Below are 18745 nucleotides of genomic sequence, written 5' to 3'. Positions count from 1 at the left end.
GAATTTTGACCCTTTTTTTAGGGGACACGGGTGGCCCAGTCGTCTAAGGCGCCGTGATTAGCTGTGCAGAGTTGCATCCCCTGGACACGCCAGAAACCTATGATTGTGGGTTCGAATCCTGGTTCACCCCGATTATGTTTCTAGGTTTGTCAGCACCATACCCGAGCTCGTGGGTTTCACCGAAGTGGTAAACGTCTGAGACCTGCATCACTTCAGGCTTTCCTCCTACATTAAGCTGATACGCCGCGATATAACTGGAATACTGTTAAAAGCGGCGTTAAACACAACTCACTCACTCATCCACCCTTTTTTTAACCTGTTGTGGCACCACAATTCAAATTGCCTGATTCTTGGTTCCAAGTCTTTGGGTCCCGTACATTCTACCATGACACTGTATGATCCTGGATTGAGGTCTGGTTTTGTGACTGAGTGTCAGTGATGCTGGAGTTCTGTCTGGTTTTGTCTTTCAGTCCGTGGTTCTCATCAGTCGTCTGCCCTTTGTATCTCTGTTCAGTCAACTTGTGGGCATCGTCGCTCCCGAGTATTTTGAAAACGGTGAACCCAGCTTAGAAGCAGGTTGGTGGATCATGTCAATTTCACTTCATTTTGAATTTTCTTCAGATTTCAAGGAATCTAAAACTGTTTTGATAGTTTTTATGAATGACCTATTTATTTGGAATTCTACTTGCAGCATGAAATTATTAGCATAACCTATTATTTTAACAAATAAAAGGCTGTATTTAGAGGTTTTCAGGAAGCATTTTCCTACCATGTTAACATGAGCAAGTCTTGGGACCCAAGCTGACTTTCTTAGGTGATATGACCATGGTCTAGTGGTAGAGCGTCCGCCCAGAGAGCAGAAGGTCCGGGGTTTGATCCCCGGCTGTGTCATACCAAAAGACGTTCAAAGATGTTACTTGTTGTTTCCACTTGTTTCAGCCTGTCATGATATCGATCAGTGGCCAATGCCGCTGCCGGGCGACACACTGAACCTCCCCATCATGGGCACGGTGATACAGGTACGTGCCTTCGTCTCCTCATCAGCAGCCAGCCAGGCGTGTTAGAGCTGGGGCGCTCCTCTGTAGGCCAACACCTGCAATATCAGTGCCCCTCTACCTGACCAACACCTGCAATATCAGTGTCCCTCTACCTGACCAACACCTGCCATATCAGTGTCCCTCTACCTGACCAACACCTGCCATATCAGTGTCCCTCTACCTGACCAACACCTGCAATATCAGTGTCCCTCTACCTGACCAACACCTGTAATATCAGTGTCCCTCTACCTGACCAACACCTGCAATATCAGTGTCCCTCTACCTGACCAACACCTGCCATATCAGTGTCCCTCTACCTGACCAACACCTGCCATATCAGTGTCCCTCTACCTGACCAACACCTGCAATATCAGTGTCCCTCTACCTGACCAACACCTGCAATATCAGTGCCCCTCTACCTGACCAACACCTGCAATATCAGTGTCCCTCTACCTGACCAACACCTGCCATATCAGTGTCCCTCTACCTGACCAACACCTGCAATATCAGTGTCCCTCTACCTGACCAACACCTGTAATATCAGTGCCCCTCTACCTGACCAACACCTGTAATATCAGTGCCCCTCTACCTGACCAACACCTGTAATATCAGTGTCCCTCTACCTGACCAACACCTGCAATATCAGTGTCCCTCTACCTGACCAACACCTGTAATATCAGTGCCCCTCTACCTGACCAACACCTGTAATATCAGTGTCCCTCTACCTGACCAACACCTGCCATATCAGTGTCCCTCTACCTGACCAACACCTGCAATATCAGTGTCCCTCTACCTGACCAACACCTGTAATATCAGTGCCCCTCTACCTGACCAACACCTGTAATATCAGTGTCCCTCTACCTGACCAACACCTGTAATATCAGTGTCCCTCTACCTGACCAACACCTGTAATATCAGTGCCCCTCTACCTGACCAACACCTGTAATATCAGTGTCCCTCTACCTGACCAACACCTGCAATATCAGTGTCCCTCTACCTGACCAACACCTGTAATATCAGTGCCCCTCTACCTGACCAACACCTGTAATATCAGTGTCCCTCTACCTGACCAACACCTGTAATATCAGTGTCCCTCTACCTGACCAACACCTGTAATATCAGTGTCCCTCTACCTGACCAACACCTGCAATATCAGTGTCCCTCTACCTGACCAACACCTGTAATATCAGTGTCCCTCTACCTGACCAACACCTGTAATATCAGTGTCCCTCTACCTGACCAACACCTGCCCTCTACCTGACCAACACCTGCCCTCTACCTGACCAACACCTGTAATATCAGTGTCCCTCTACCTGACCAACACCTGCCCTCTACCTGACCAACACCTGTAATATCAGTGCCCCTCTACCTGACCAACACCTGCAATATCAGTGCCCCTCTACCTGACCAACACCTGCAATATCAGTGTCCCTCTACCTGACCAACACCTGTAATATCAGTGCCCCTCTACCTGACCAACACCTGCAATATCAGTGTCCCTCTACCTGACCAACACCTGCAATATCAGTGTCCCTCTACCTGACCAACACCTGTAATATCAGTGCCCCTCTACCTGACCAACACCTGTAATATCAGTGTCCCTCTACCTGACCAACACCTGTAATATCAGTGTCCCTCTACCTGACCAACACCTGTAATATCAGTGTCCCTCTACCTGACCAACACCTGCAATATCAGTGTCCTTCTACCTGACCAACACCTGTAATATCAGTGTCCCTCTACCTGACCAACACCTGTAATATCAGTGTCCCTCTACCTGACCAACACCTGCCCTCTACCTGACCAACACCTGCCCTCTACCTGACCAACACCTGTTATATCAGTGTCCCTCTACCTGACCAACACCTGCCCTCTACCTGACCAACACCTGTAATATCAGTGTCCCTCTACCTGACCAACACCTGTAATATCAGTGTCCCTCTACCTGACCAACACCTGTAATATCAGTGTCCCTCTACCTGACCAACATCTCCAACTTGTCATTTGTTACCGTCCTTCTGTTTGTGTTTCTGAACTTACACACCAGAAGGATGTTGATTGATTGTTTATGCCCCAAAACTAGTTCTTTTGAAAACTGGAAATTTGACATGCAATACTAAACTCCCATTTTGGAAAGCACAATATTTATTTTAATCCATATGTTGCTGTCTATCAAACAGTGAAACTATGCTTGATTCAAAGAGACTTTAAAATGCTGTAGCAGTTAATCCTTCTTGAACGAGAACACTCAATATTGCTCCTTGATATTACCGTTGCAGTTGAATTATTCTTAAGACAGAAGGGGCGGTCGGGTAGCCTAGTGGTAAAGCGTTCGCTCGTCATGACGAAGACCCGGGTTCGATTCCTGACATGGGTACAATGTGTGAAGCCCATTTCAGGTGTCCCCTGTCGTGATATTGCTGGAATATTGCTAAAAGCAGCGTTAAACCATACTCACTCACTCACTCTTCAGACAGAAACACTATAATTATCTGCAGCAATGAAATTACCCCCATTCACAGTTGCAACAGTAATTCACACTTGTCTGCTAGCCAGTATCTACTTAATGTAATTGTGCTGAAGACAAGTAACATTCCAATGATGATAGTCCGAACTGACTATTCTTCTGAACCGTAGTACTTCAAGTTTAATCTGATTAAAACTGATAGAAAATGTACCTGTAAACAATTTTCGTCTCGTTCAAGCAGGACTAGCTACAAACACTGAGGTCTTGTGAAATAAGTCGAAAGTGCTGTGCACTAGTCTTAAAAAGATGAATTTCTAAGGCTGTTACAAGGTGCTGTATTAAGCTCACTCTTAATTATATTGGGTAGAGTCCACTCTGGATATTGGGATGTTGGCCTTCAGAGAGCGAATACATTGCTTCATTCTGTGGGCTTTATTGCACTTCTGTTGTAATGCTTTGACTTCTACCTTTCTGTTGTGACTGCAAATGAACGTTGTAGATACATTTCTCTTGGTATTAATGTGAATTTTACTTTTCAAATTAAATGACACTGAATATTACGTAGAGCAGGGAATACAGTAGTTTTTGCATGCTGAACTTTTATTTGATTGTCTCCAACTGGTCTCAAACTGAAAGTCTGTACCGACTCAAAGTGCTATTGTCTGTTCATAAAATCAAAATTGTGAAAGCCTTTTTCTGAAAGTCAAAATGGCTTTTTTAGTCAAATGACGTGTATACTACTCAAAATAACATCCCCATTTTTTCATATGACTATTAAGCCTTGAAGAGCCAGGGTAGAATAGGTCTTCAGCAACCCATGCTGTAAGAGGCGACTATGCTTGCTGAAGAGGCGAGTTACAGGATCGAGTGGTCAGACTCGGTGACTTGGTTGATGCATGTCATCGTATCCCAGTTGTGGATAGATGTTCATGATGTCATTCAGAGGATTGTCTGGTCCAGACTTGATTGTTTACAGACCGCCGTCATACAGCTGGAATATTGCTGAGTGTGGTGTTAAACAACAAACAAACAAACAAATCAGTACTATAGTTAACCTGTCAGTGGTCACTTGATAAGACATATATACAGCTAAAAAAAAGTCACAGATTAATTATACCATTGGGTGTTCTTTAACTACTCTTGAGTAGTATAGATCTTATCGAGTGACTGCTGACTATAAAGGATGAAATGAACAATTGACAGGTATTTGTTGATCAGACAATTGCACTTTGTTTGGTGGCCCCTTTGGACTATATCTCCACGGTAACCAGATGTATGTTTGTTATGACCAGAGTGAGAAGTTCCACAACTGCACTACAATGGTAGATTTTGTGGAGGGGGGTGGGGGAAATTACTATAGGATATTTTAGTTTGAGTAATGAGTAGAAGAATAAGTAATACTGTCGTCAGCCATATTACATCAATACAGTGCAGGGCCTGTGAAGAGATTGGCCACAGACGACGCAGCAATATTCAAGCTAGTTGATGGCACACTTTAAACAATCCAGTGATTGACATCATGAGCATCGATCTATTCAAATGGGACGTCTGACCATCCAATCCCATTAGTCGCCTCTTATGACAAGCATAGTCGCCTTTTACAACAAACATGGGTCACTGAAGACCAATTCTACCCCCATCTTCACGGCTCATGATGTCAATCACTGGATTGTCTGGTCCAGGATATTTTGAGACTGTCGTCATATGGCTGGAGTATTGCTGAGTATGGCATTAAACAATACACAAACAAACAAACAAACAAACAAGATGCTTCTTGACCTCCTGTGTTTGTTGACCTCCATTGTAGTGTTTGTTGACCTCCATTGTAGTGTTGTTGCAGTTTGGTTTTTTGTTTTATGTTTGTTTTGAGTTGCCGAGTTTATGTTTCCGTGTCCAGGTTAGAGTTCCTTGTTGCACTGACAAGGTGATAGGGCAACCCCAGCCTCGCATTCCCATCCCGGTGAGTCCCCAGTGCAGGGGAGATAACTCCACATGGAGTTGTCTGCCCTTTGCATGATGTTGCATCCATAGCTCAGGTTGAATGTGTCTGTAAGGAATGGATGTCTGATTTCTCTCATATGAATAATGTTTCTTCTTTAATTCAGTATTATAAACTTTCTCAGCTTGTTTAGTGAATAACACAAAACATAAAACTGCATGTCAATAATATTTTCTTTACACTGCAATTGCAAGAGCTGCGAATAGATCGTAGTTATAATCACTTATATATGTAGTGTCACATAGTTCCTGACTAACATCAATCACTGACACTAAAGTAATCACTCATTATCAATTAATTTGTCCGACGCCACATCCACGAGCCCTGAACGCTGAGCGAGCTTTGACGGCCCAATCTACACGAGGGATGTGTGGTTCTTTAACCAGTCGGGGGCACGGGTGGCCCAGTCGTCTAAGGCACCGCGATTCGCTGTGCAGAGTTGCGTCCCCTGGACACGCCCGAAAGCTATGATTGTGGGTTCGAATCCCGGTTCACCCCGATTATGTTTCTAGGTTTGTCAGCACCATACCCGTGCTCGTGGGTTTCACCAAAGTGGTAAACGTCTGAGACCTGCATCACTTCGGGCTTTCCTCCCACATTAAGCTGACACGCCGCGATATAACTGGAATAATGTTAAAAGCGGCGTCAAACCCAACTCACTCACTCACTCTTGAACCAGTCATATGTCAGCTTTCCAAAAATGATTTGGATTCATTTCTTAACCTCTTTGATTTTCAATCTTTGGAAACAAAAACAGACAGAGAACATGACTATACCCTCGATAGTACACCCATGTGGGAATAGATGGCATGGCGCTCACAAAGATCATCGATAACACACCTATATAGGAATAGATAGTTGGCAAAAACAGCTACCACTACTAACTCCATTTATGGTGCATCCGATTCCGTTCATTTTGTGACCGCTCATTGCCCTTCATTAATTTGAGGGGCGGTCGGGTAGCCTCGCTGTTAAAGCGTTTGCTCATCACGCCGAAGACCCGGGTTCGAATCCGGACAAGGGTACAATGTGTGAAGCCCATTTCTGGTGTTCCCCGCCACGATATTACTGGAATATTGCTAAAAGCACCGTAAAACCATACTCACTCACCAGGGCTCAAAGTTGCGACTATAACGGTTGCCAATGCAACCTAAATTTCAACTTGATTTTACCACTCGCTACCTGGAAAAAAAATTGAACTTTGAGGCCTACTTACTCACTCCCTCACTCTATTTCTTTAAGGGACAGTCGGGTAGCCTAGTTGTTAAAGCATTCGCTCATCACGCCGAAGACCCGAGTTCGATTCCTGACATGGGTACAATGTGTGAAGTCCTGGTTACCCTGCCGTAATATTGCTGGAATATTGCTAAAAGCGGCGTGAAACCATACTCATTATTTTAACTCTGGTCTTTGATCAGTGTTCACTCAAATTTTATTCTCAGCTCCCTAGGGAGTATGACGCCAAGCTGCATGATGAATCAGGTGGTCAGGCTCGGTGACTTGGTGACATGGTTTATTACATGTCATCGTATCCTACCAGTGTGGATCGGTGCTCATGATATCAATCACTGGTTTGTAACAGTTTAAGGGGCTAAGTATTGAGGTAAAGCTTTTGGTAGCAGATTGTGGATCACTTCCAGTACCACCAACCACACAGTTTTAATTAAATTTAAAAACTTGAACTAAATTCCACAACAAAGATGAAACTACAATGAAATATTTATTACATGTTTGTAAAAAATATGAAAATCCTTTAAACATTTAAATCAGAGTTAGAGTATACATGTGGTAATTACAATGAGTAGATACATAATTATCAGTCAAAATAAGACAGAAAGGAAGATTTTAGGGACGCTTGAAGCAACATATTTTTTAATGATATTTATGTATCAGCTTGTTGTAACAAAAAGAACAACATAAAACTGAATTACCGTATTCGACGTAATAAGCGCCCCGCTGTAATAAGCGCCCACAGCGATATTTGCTAATATATAGGCAAGTGAACTATCCCAATTAGCACCCCTTCAATTGATCAATGTACACAAGTATTATTTATTCGTGTATAATACGCAATCGTGTGTTATATGTACCCTTAATTACGGGCAATTAAATTCTAGAAAAATATATCTGTCGTGTATGATACGCACAGACTTTTCTTTTGTATCATTTCAGGCTGTCAGCATAAACCACAAAATTTACGATCTTTCACCAAAGTTATATTCTAATAAGAGCTCCCTATTTCTAATTTTGAGAGCGCCCTGGGCGCTTATTACGTCGAATACGATAGTTGAATAGGACAGAATACACTTTCACAGTACCTTGTAACTTTGTTATTTAACATTTAACATAAACAATAAGTAAATATGTTAATCAGGTTTATCGATTGCTTATTTCTGTAAAATATTAATGTTTGTGTTCTATAACAGCATACCTAGTTTAATTCTGATCCATTGTTGTATTCTTGAGAGATGCTGGCTGTGACTTCATGCTTACGTTATGTGTTTATTATTTCAGCATGATATTCCAGCCCACACAATACTGCCTTCATTACATGAAGTTGATATATACAGGTATGTTGTTTTATTTGTTTGTTTCTTGTTTAACGCTGCACTCAGCAATATTACAGCTATCTGACAGTGGTCTGTAAATAATCAAATCTGGACCAGACCATCCAGTGATTGATATCATGAACATCGATCCACACTATTGCACGGGTCTGCGAAATATGAGCCCATCTCTCGACCTAACCCGTGAAGATTCCGGGTTAGAATAGGTCTTCAGCAACCCATGCTTGCCGTAAAAGGTGACAATGCTTGTCGTAAGGCGACTAACGGGATCGGGTGGTCAGGCTCGCTGACTTGGTTGATGCATGTCATCGTATCCCAATTGCGCGGATCGATGCTCATGATATCAATCACTGGAATCTGGTATACCACAAAAGTGTCATGTCTTCATAGAATTAATTAATTTCCGCATTCCCAAACTTTTCTTGACATGATTCTGTTTTGTCATTGCAGTGCATTTCAGTCTATTCTACCTCATATTCAGCTACTGTGGGAACTGGTGCTTGTAGGAGAGGTGAGAGGTCACGGTTATCAACCTTTATGTCTTGTGGCCAATATTTGTTTTTATGTTGATTCCTTCTCTCAGAGTCATTATGTAGTTAATTAAGACGTTGGATGAAACTGGAATATTTTTTTTTGGCATCAGATACAATTTTGTGATTTTCAAAGTGAACAGAAGGAAACCGTTGTTCTTGGTTGGGTTGGTATAGCTCGTCCAAATACACTCGATTAATATGGAAGTGCTCCCCCAAACACACCTGTTGCGCATGTTCTTTTTGGGGGGTAAATCTCGTGCGTGTCATGCTGATGTGACGGACCACTACGTTGAACGGAGTCACATGTTTGAGATGACATTTATTCATAGTGGGACGAAGAAGTCCTCAGAGCTCCAGTCAGGAGATTGCTTTTGCTAATATTAGAATGAACTTCCATTATCCACTTTATAACAGAAAGTGGTCAATTATTCACTTTCGTTGAATATATAGAAACATTTCATTTTGGGGGGATTTGGTTAGTGTGGCAAGGAAGGTTTGTGTTTCTGTCTTTAGTCTAATTAAAATGTCCGACATGATATTTTTGACTTGTTGTTTACTTAACGGGGAATAAAAAGTGCCTCATTCTTACAAAGTTTTATCTTGTCTACTTGCAAAATATTTCCTTGTTGAAGCTTTAAAGATAATTTTTCCATAGTAAATTTGTATTTGTATGCTACTCAAAAGAAGTTAAGGACCACCCGATGCTTTCATATTACTGGAGTTCTGCCCTGATCCTTCACTTCTTTTGAGTAGTATGTCTGGGCAGTATGTTAATGAGTTCCTGAGAGAAAGCTCATGTGATCGCTGTCTGCGCTATACACATGAGTACCTGACCAGCAACAACAAATACAAATAAATGAATTAAAAAATGTGGAAAAAACTCCTTGTCCCATATGAAAGAAATGTGATGTGCTAGTGTTTGCGAGCGTGCTGACTGATGTCTGTGTTTCAGCCGATTGTTGTGATGGCCGCCTCCCCCTCGGTCACCAGCAACTGTGTTCAAGCTTTAATCAAGTGAGTAGTGATTCACACCCCAGTGTCTTATGCTGCTGACTCAAGAATTTTCAGTATTTGCAGCTAAAGTGGATACCTAGCTAAGGATGGACAACATGTGTTAGCTGTCTTTTTTTTGTTTTATGTTTAAAATGGTTCACAATGGAAGCCTTTTAGGGCCATTTGGTTTTTTTTGGGTTTTTTCCATACTATCTTGAAATTTCAAGATCCTAAGTTGAAATTACAAGAAACTAAGTTGAAATTTCAAGATACTAAGTTGAAATTTCAAGATATTAAGTTGAAATTTCAAGATACTAAGTTGAAATTTCAAGATAATAAGTTGAAATTTCAAGATACTAAGTTGAAATTTCAAGATAGTATCTTGTATTCCAAGAAAGTATCTTGAAATTTCAACTTAGTATCTTGAAATAGAAGTATAGTATCTTGAAATTTCAACTTAATATCTTGAAATTTCAACTTCTGTATCTTGAAATTTCAAGATAGTATCGAAAAAAACAAAAAAACACATGGCCCTTTTTATAAGGCTTCCGTGGTTTACGGAAACCACCATCTCTAAATATCTCAAATGTGGGAAACAATTGTTGAAGATTTTCCCATCATGTCTGCCCGTGTATGTCTCCAGAAAATGATAGTGTCACAGTCAGGGGCCCAAATTTGAGGCCCTCAACATGAATGTTTTATTGTTTGTATTAATTGCTGCTGTTGTTTACTGCAATCTCATTAAAATCAAATCTTTGTACTCGCTACTGCTAAACAAAGATCTGAGGACATCCCATTAGGGGTCACGTCAGAACGACCTTTCATCCGACCAATCAGAGCGTCGCTTACCAGATCATGAAAGTGACAGTCGGAACGTGTTTTCTAATCATGCAACCACAAAATATTTGACACGGGGTATTCCGAACTACAGTTACGGGTTTTATGATTATATCCATACAATCTAGGCCATCTATAAGCCATTCCAGAGTGTTCTTCTTATCAGTTTTATGTTTCGAAGCGTAGTCGCCAGTTGGAAACTAGTGGTGTAAAGCTCGAGAAAGCTGCCTTCTGATTGGCTAATGTCGATTTCTTGTCAGTCATTTCATTGGTTGGTCAAAATTCGAGAAAGGTCGTTCTGACGTGACCCGTAATGGGATGTCCTCAGATCTTTGTTTAGCAGTAGCGAGAACTAAGATCTGATTTTAATGAAATTGCAGTAAACAACAGCAACAATTAATACAAACAGTAAAATGAGATTGTTGTTTACTGGTTCCGGAATTTTGGCTTTTAAATTTGTTATTCATCATATGTGATTTTTTAAAACATTGGCTTTGCTATTGCAGTTATATTTTCTTGTTTATTTTGACCACTTAAAAGAAATGTGATAAAAGATAAAAAACCTTAAGTCCAAGAAGTTAGGATCCTAACTAGTGTCAGAGTACCAGACTAGTATCCTATCTGCCCTGGATAGCCGATACTAGTGAAACGGTGTGCGCTGTTTGCAGCTTGATCGCCCCCCTGCGATACTGCTCGGACTTCCGGCCTTACTTCACGATACACGACAGCGAGTTCAAGGAGTACACCACTAAAGTACAGGCGCCGTGAGTACACTGGGTTTCCTTGTACACGCTGTGGAGCTCATTTCGGGGTTTCTGTAGAAATATCGGGACTCTACCGTTTCCCTTCACCATGTCTTTGTTTATTACTACATAGGTCTGGGGATTGACCCAGTAGAAAAGTCATCCAAGTACTTCTATTTGCCTACAAATCCAAAAATAGTTTTGAAAACCTTTTTTTTCCTGTCTCTTCTTAAACAACCTACATGTTATACCGTATTCGACGTAATAAGCGCCCACGGCTATATTTGCTAATATATTGGCAAGTGAACAATCCACTTCCGTCTGAACAATGTACACACGACTTATTTATTCGTGTATAATACGCACTCGTGTTATATGTCTCTTAATTAAAACCAATTAAATTCTGGAAAAATATATCTGTTGTATATAAACATTTCAGGCTGTCAGCATAAACCACGAAATTTAAGGTCTTTGAACTTCTTTTTTTTCACCTAAATAATATTCTAATAAGAGCCCCCTTTTTCTAATTTTGAGAGCGCTCTGGGCGCTTATTACGTCGAATACGGTACTTTGTTCATTGGAAGTGAACATGGAATAGGGATTCCAGAGTGAGCAGGACTCCAATATTTCTTGATGAAACTTGCTATATAGATCAATCTTATGATGAACTGGTGTCTTTGGATAATCGGGGCGGTCGGGTAGCCTAGTTGTTAAAGCGTTCGCTCGTCACGCCGAAGACCCGGGTTCGAATCCCGACATGGGTACAATGTGTGAAGCCCATTTCTGGTGTCCCCCGCCGTGATATTGCTGGAATATTGCTAAAAGCGGCGTAAAACCAAACTCACTCACTCACTCACTTTGGATAATCAACAGCATTTTCTTCGTCTCAGAACTGAAGGTATCCAATGGCAATGAACCAAAAGTAGACTCCATTTTGAAATTGCACCAGATGGGGGGATGTGTCATCTGCAGATGACTCTTGTTTCTATATTGTCTCGGGTCTGAGAGACTAATGCAGCATCAGCCTTCTACCAAATTTGTTAGAGGCTCCCTCACACACAACCTTACATTGACTGTAAACATATATACAGAGCCCACTTTCTACACTTTAGGATGTTGGTTGTTACCCCGGCTTATGCCTGATAAAATAACATGCTTCTAAATGTTGCTTTTGCTATCAGGAGGGCAGAATCTGGAGCTGCCGAGGAAAAATACATTTTTGGTTCCTGAGTGTAGAACTTAATCATCCTTTCTGTGTGGAAAATAGACTTTATTCTTGACTCAGTGACTATTAACTTCCTATTTATTTTTGGAAATTGTTTGAGAAAGGACGTTCAGTTGTTTGACAAGATTCCAACATTAACCCACAAAAAAATTAACGTATTCGACGTAATAAGCGCCCAGGGCGCTCTCAAAATTAGAAATAGGGGGCTCTTATTAGAATATTATTTCGGTGGAAAAAACAGAGTTGAATGATACGTTTCGAGGTTTATGCTGACAGACTGAAATGTAATATGCAACAGATATATTTTTCCTGAATTTAATTGCCCATAATTAAGAATGCATATAACACACGAGTGCGTATGATACTCGAATAAATAAGTCTTGTGTACATTGATCAATCGGAAGGGGTGCTAATTGGGATTGTTCACTAGCCAATATATTAGCAAATATCGCCATGGGCGCTTATTAGAGCGGTGCGCTTATTATGTCGAATACGGTATGTATTTTTTATCATCTTTTCTCATTGTCTTTTCAATAAAACGGTGAATGTGGTGACAAGAAGCTATCATTGTTAAAGAAATATAAGATGGGCATACTCACTCACTCACTCACTCACTCCACTACTAACTTGAGGGATATACCTTTGCTGGAAGCTATTCAATGATAACCAAGGTTTGCTTGCTCTGTCCATGGCTTTCCTGCTCTGTTCCAGCCCCTCGGTCATCCTGGGAGTGACCAACCCTTTCTTTGCCAAGACCCTGCAGCACTGGCCTCATATCATCAGGATCGGGGAGATGGGTGGGATAGGTGAGACTGATGCCAGCAGGTGCTTGTACCCGGGTACATGTCATCATGATCGGGGAGAGGGGTGGGATAGGTGAGACTGATGCCAGCAGGTGCTTGTACCCGGGTACATGTCATCAGGATCAGGGAGTGGGGTGGGATAGGTGAGACTGATGTCAGCAGGTGCTTGTACCCGGGTACATGTCATCATGATCGGGGAGATGGGTGGGATAGGTGAGACTGATGCCAGCAGGTGCTTGTACCCGGGTACATGTCATCATGATCGGGGAGATGGGTGGGATAGGTGAGACTGATGTCAGCAGGTGCTTGTACCTGGGTACATGTCATCAGGATCGGGGAGATTGGTGGGATAGGTGAGACTGATGTCAGCAGGTGCTTGTACCTGGGTACATGTCATCAGGATCGGGGAGAGGGGTGGGATAGGTGAGACTGATGTCAGCAGGTGCTTGTACCCGGGTACATGTCATCATGATCGGGGTGATGGGTGGGATAGGTGAGACTGATGTCAGCAGGTGCTTGTACCCGGGTACATGTCATCAGGATCGGGGAGATTGGTGGGATAGGTGAGACTGATGTCAGCAGGTGCTTGTACCTGGGTACATGTCATCAGGATCGGGGAGAGGGTTGGGATAGGTGAGACTGATGTCAGCAGGTGCTTGTACCTGGGTACATGTCATCAGGATCGGGGAGATGGGTGGGATAGGTGAGACTGATGTCTGCAGGTGCTTGTACCTGGGTACATGTCATCAGGATCGGGGAGAGGGGTGGGATAGGTGAGACTGATGTCAGCAGGTGCTTGTACCCGGGTACATGTCATCAGGATCGGGGAGAGGGGTGGGATAGGTCAGACTGATGTCAGCAGGTGCTTGTACCCGGGTACATGTCATCAGGATCGGGGAGAGGGGTGGGATAGGTCAGACTAATGCCAGCAGGTGCTTGTACCCGGGTACATGTCATCAGGATCGGGGAGATGGGTGGGATAGGTCAGACTGATGTCAGCAGGTGCTTGTACCTGGGTACATGTCATCAGGATCGGGGAGAGGGGTGGGATAGGTGAGACTGATGTCAGCAGGTGCTTGTACCCGGGTACATGTCATCAGGATCGGGGAGATGGGTGGGATAGGTGAGACTGATGTCAGCAGGTGCTTGTACCCGGGAACATGCCATCAGGTGCTTGTACCCGGGTACATGTCATCAGGATCGGGGATAGGGGTGGGATTGGTGAGACTGATGTCAGCAGGTGCTTGTACCCGGGTACATGTCATCAGGATCGGGGATAGGGGTGGGATTGGTGAGACTGATGTGAGCAGGTGCTTGTACCCGGGAACATGCCATCAGGTGCTTGTACCCGGGTACATGTCATCAGGATAGGGGAAGGGTGGGATAGGTGAGACTGATGTCAGCAGGCGCTTGTACCCGGGTACATGTCATCAGGATCGGGGAGATGGGTGGGATAGGTCAGACTGATGTCAGCAGGTGCTTGTACCCGGGTACATGTCATCATGATCGGGGAGAGGGGTGGGATAGGTGAAACTGATGTCAGCAGGTGCTTGTACCGGGGTACATGTCATCATGATCGGGGAGAGGGGTGGGATAGGTGAAACTGATGTCAGCAGGTGCTTGTACCCGGGTACATGTCATCAGGATCAGGGAGAGGGGTGGGATAGGTGAGACTGATGTCAGCAGGTGCTTGTACCCGGGTACATGTCATCAGGATCGGGGAGATGGGTGGGATAGGTCAGACTGATGTCAGCAGGTGCTTGTACCCGGGTACATGTCATCAGGATCGGGGAGATGGGTGGGATTGGTGAGACTGATGCCAGCAGGTGCTTGTACCCGGGTTTATGTCATCAGGATCGGGGAGAGGGGTGGGATAGGTGAGACTGATGTCAGCAGGTGCTTGTACCCGGGTACATGTCGGCAGGTGCTTGTACCCGGGTACATGTCATCATGATCGGGGAGAGGGGTGGGATAGGTGAAACTGATGTCAGCAGGTGCTTGTACCCGGGTACATGTCATCAGGATTGGGGAGATGGGTGGGATAGGTCAGACTGATGTCAGCAGGTGCTTGTACCCGGGTACATGTCATCAGGATCGGGGAGAGGGGTGGGATAGGTGAAACTGATGTCAGCAGGTGCTTGTACCCGGGTACATGTCATCAGGATCGGGGAGATTGGTGGGATAGGTGAGACTGATGTCAGCAGGTGCTTGTACCTTGCGTCCTTTTGCATTGGTTATTGGAGGTTTAAAGTGTATCACAATATTTTATGATGCACAAGGCTCTATTGCAAAACATAACATGACATATATGATAATTCTGAATTTTGGATTCAGAAGCAATTTGAAACACCAGTGCATGAATTGAAGTTAATAAATGAAACAAAACACGATGCTGGTACAATAATTATTGGCAAGTAATAATACTTAAGACATTATAAAAACTGCTATTTGAAATTACCCGATATACCGAGCATTAACAAGTGATATTGTGATCCCTATTGTGGAAAGAATGAACCAAAATTTACCAATATAACGGTAATACCGCACACCATTACTGTCTCTCAGAACTCTTCTGAAGGAGAATTCACTTCTCCTGCACACAAACGTATAAGATTGTCAGTTATTTGATGGACGGTGCTTTTGTGGTTTCAGGCAGTTCCCCAAAGCCTTTCAACAAATTAAAGAAAGCAAGTGCCCTGAAGACCTTGGACTCAAAGCCAGGTGAGCTACACTGCTTGCTCCGGGTGGTAGCTGCTTCCTACCTCCTGTAGAGATACATACCGCAATACATACCGCGATACTTGAGTCATGATATGTCCATTGTGATTCGAACATTGTACATGTGACCCTTGAAGATCCAGGGTAGAATAGGTCTTCAGCAACCCACGCTTGCCGTAAAAGGCGACTATGTTGGTCGTAACAGGAGACTAATGGGATCTGGTGGTCAGGCTCACTGACTTGGTTGATGCATGTCATCGTATCCCAATTCCGTAGATAGATGCTCATGATGTCAGTCACTGGATTGTTCATGTTCTAAGGCCTGACAAGACGATTTTGCTTTCAAGCTGTTTGTGTTGAACTTTCATGACCGGTTAATTTAGACTTGTACTAATAGTGTTATGCAGTCAGATTTAGCATTTTGGTAATAATGATGATAACAATAATTATCTTGCTGTGTTGTTACAAGGCTTCATGTTTCAGCATTAAGGAAATCCACTCCCACTTCCCTTTCAAAAAAGAAAATTACAAGATGTAATGGCCTTGGACGTTGATGCATTGTTAGGGGGCACGGGTGGCCCAGCCGTCTAAGGCACCGCGATTCACTGTGCAGAGTTGCGTCCCTTGGGCACGCCAGAAACCTATGATTGTGGCTTTGAATCCCGGTTCGCCCTGATTATGTTTCTAGGTTTGTCAGCACCATACCCGAGCTTGTAAACTTCGGGCTTTCCTCCCACATTAAGCTGACACGCCGCAATATAACTGGAATATTGTTAAAAGGGCGTTAAACCCAACTCACTCACTCACTGATGCATCGTTGTGTAGTGGTGTGTGTTAACCAACTACTCACTGCTGTATATGTTACAGGTGTATACACACGTTACAAAGCCTTTCTGAGTAAGGACAAGGCAATTCTCAAGAGACTCATAAAGGTAGGTGGTTGCAGTTCAAAAGTTCATCTACTGATAATATCCTTATTACTTACTTTAGTACCCATGATGATCTGAGGTGAAATTGGTCTTCAGCGACCCATGATTGTCATGAAAGGTGACTATGCTTGTCGTAAGAGGCAGTTATCGGGTGGTCAGGCTCGCTGACTTGGTTGATGCATGTCACCGTATTCCAATTGCTTGGATTGATGCTCGTGATGTCAATCACTGGATTGTCTGGCCCAGACTCGATTATTTACAGACCGCCGTCATATAGCTGGAATATTGCTGAGTGCTGTGTTAAACAAACAAACAATTTTATTTCAGTCTTTCAATATTCAGAATATTCTGTATTCCAGGGGATAAGTTAGAGTGCATATTTACTGACGTCTTGGGTGTAAATTTGAATAAATTCAATCAGAAAATGAAGGACTAGTTCATTTCCAAAAGTTATGAGGTATTTCATCTGTGGGCATGATGGCCACGTCATCTGAAGCGCTTTCGCTGTAGTTGTGTCCCCTTGGCATACCAGAGACCTATTATTGTGGGTTCAGATCTGAGATACACCCTGATTACTCTAGGTTTGTCAGTTGTATTCCAGTGCTCATAGGCTTCACGTCTTCTATATCTCCAGGTAAACCGACACTAGCCCCCATTCGTGTCCAACTCGTGTTATTCCGGGACAAGCCGAATAGCGACTCGTGCCCCTCTCATGGCCATTTTTGTGACCGGGTTCCGTCTTAGCGCAAACGGGCATACCTAAAACAATTGTCAACTCGTTGCGTAATGGTTCACATATATTTCCCCATATATTATATATATTTCAGATGCAATTTAAAGCACATCGGGACGTGCAGAATTATACAGTATGACTGAACACATTTAACTGTGTCTTGGGTATATTTTTAGATGCAAGACATATGTAAAATCAAAAATTATTTCTGAGGGATTATTTGACGAAGAACTTGAAATCATACGCGCATTCTGATTGGTTTGTCGTATTTTCGCACAAAACATTCATCGATAGGGGGACGAGTCATCTTGCAGGTTACGGAAAGGGGCGAGTGGTGACGAATGACTCGCCCCTAGTCCACTCCCGTGGTTGTGGCAATCGCAAATTACCTGCCCTTGTTTTTCATGATCATTCAAACATCGAGATAAGGAAAAAGGAAATGGGTTGAATGGTAATGAAGACACCCTTTCCATCAAATATAGTTTTTAGGGCTTTTGCGTGTCAGTTAGTTCTTCAGACTTGAATTTCTTGCAAACTCAAACGTAATCAATGGGCCTGGCCGCCATGTTGTAGGTATCGCAAACCAAACATTGAGGCTGGTTTTTAATTTGCATTCTGATGAATTTGTTAGACTGAGTAGTATAGCAAATCAAATTGGTTAATGAAAATCAAGGGCATGTAATTATCCCCCGCCCAACAAAGTTAGCGGGGGATATAGAAACGGACTCTGTCCGTACATCCGTACGTCCGTCCGTCACGTTTCGTTTGTCACTTTTTCGTTTCTGGAGCATAACTCAGAAACCATTCAATATTTTTTCATGAAACTTTGCAGGTCTGTCAAGTACATGCTGAACTGGTGCCTTTTGCTATTTAGAAATTTGAGAAATGTTTATTTTTTACGTTTCCATGGCAACAAGATGGACTTAGGTTCCAAACTCTTCTTTATTTAACAATTTCCATAACAAGTTCCACCTCGGTGAAAAAAGGTTAGGGTTTGTTTAGATTTAATTATGTCATAAATTCTGCAACAGGGGCGGGGGATATAGCCACGTTAGTTGCAAACTTTTGTTTGAGTTTGCAAGAACAACGGGAATGGATCCAGTGGTGGGTGTAGATTTACCAAAACGCAAGCCCTGGAATTATAGGAGACAGGTTTTCACC

At 43.1% G+C, this 18745-nt stretch overlaps 1 protein-coding gene across 2 annotated transcripts in view; it reads left to right on the top strand.

Annotated features, from left to right (window-relative positions):
- LOC124133834 (protein DENND6A-like) overlaps positions 1 to 18745 on the top strand; it is a 51571-nt gene that overhangs the window by 24718 nt on the left and 8108 nt on the right. Inside the window, exons 6-15 of one of the 2 annotated variants that reach the window (XM_046498398.2) lie at positions 471 to 576; positions 940 to 1019; positions 5402 to 5464; positions 8018 to 8073; positions 8521 to 8581; positions 9556 to 9617; positions 11102 to 11197; positions 13113 to 13207; positions 15857 to 15925; positions 16790 to 16854. In XM_046498398.2, coding sequence (XP_046354354.1) covers positions 471 to 576; positions 940 to 1019; positions 5402 to 5464; positions 8018 to 8073; positions 8521 to 8581; positions 9556 to 9617; positions 11102 to 11197; positions 13113 to 13207; positions 15857 to 15925; positions 16790 to 16854 — 753 coding nt within the window. The remainder of the gene's footprint in view (positions 1 to 470; positions 577 to 939; positions 1020 to 5401; positions 5465 to 8017; positions 8074 to 8520; positions 8582 to 9555; positions 9618 to 11101; positions 11198 to 13112; positions 13208 to 15856; positions 15926 to 16789; positions 16855 to 18745) is intronic. The other variant, XM_046498399.2, reaches the window with a different exon arrangement.

This window comes from Haliotis rufescens, unplaced genomic scaffold (genome assembly GCF_023055435.1).
Source record: "Haliotis rufescens isolate VD_foot unplaced genomic scaffold, xgHalRufe1.0.p SCAF_16, whole genome shotgun sequence".
Classification (NCBI taxonomy): Eukaryota; Metazoa; Mollusca; class Gastropoda; order Lepetellida; family Haliotidae; genus Haliotis; species Haliotis rufescens.
The sequence above is the reverse complement of the archived record's forward strand: the minus strand, read 5'-3'. Positions and strand labels throughout refer to the sequence as shown.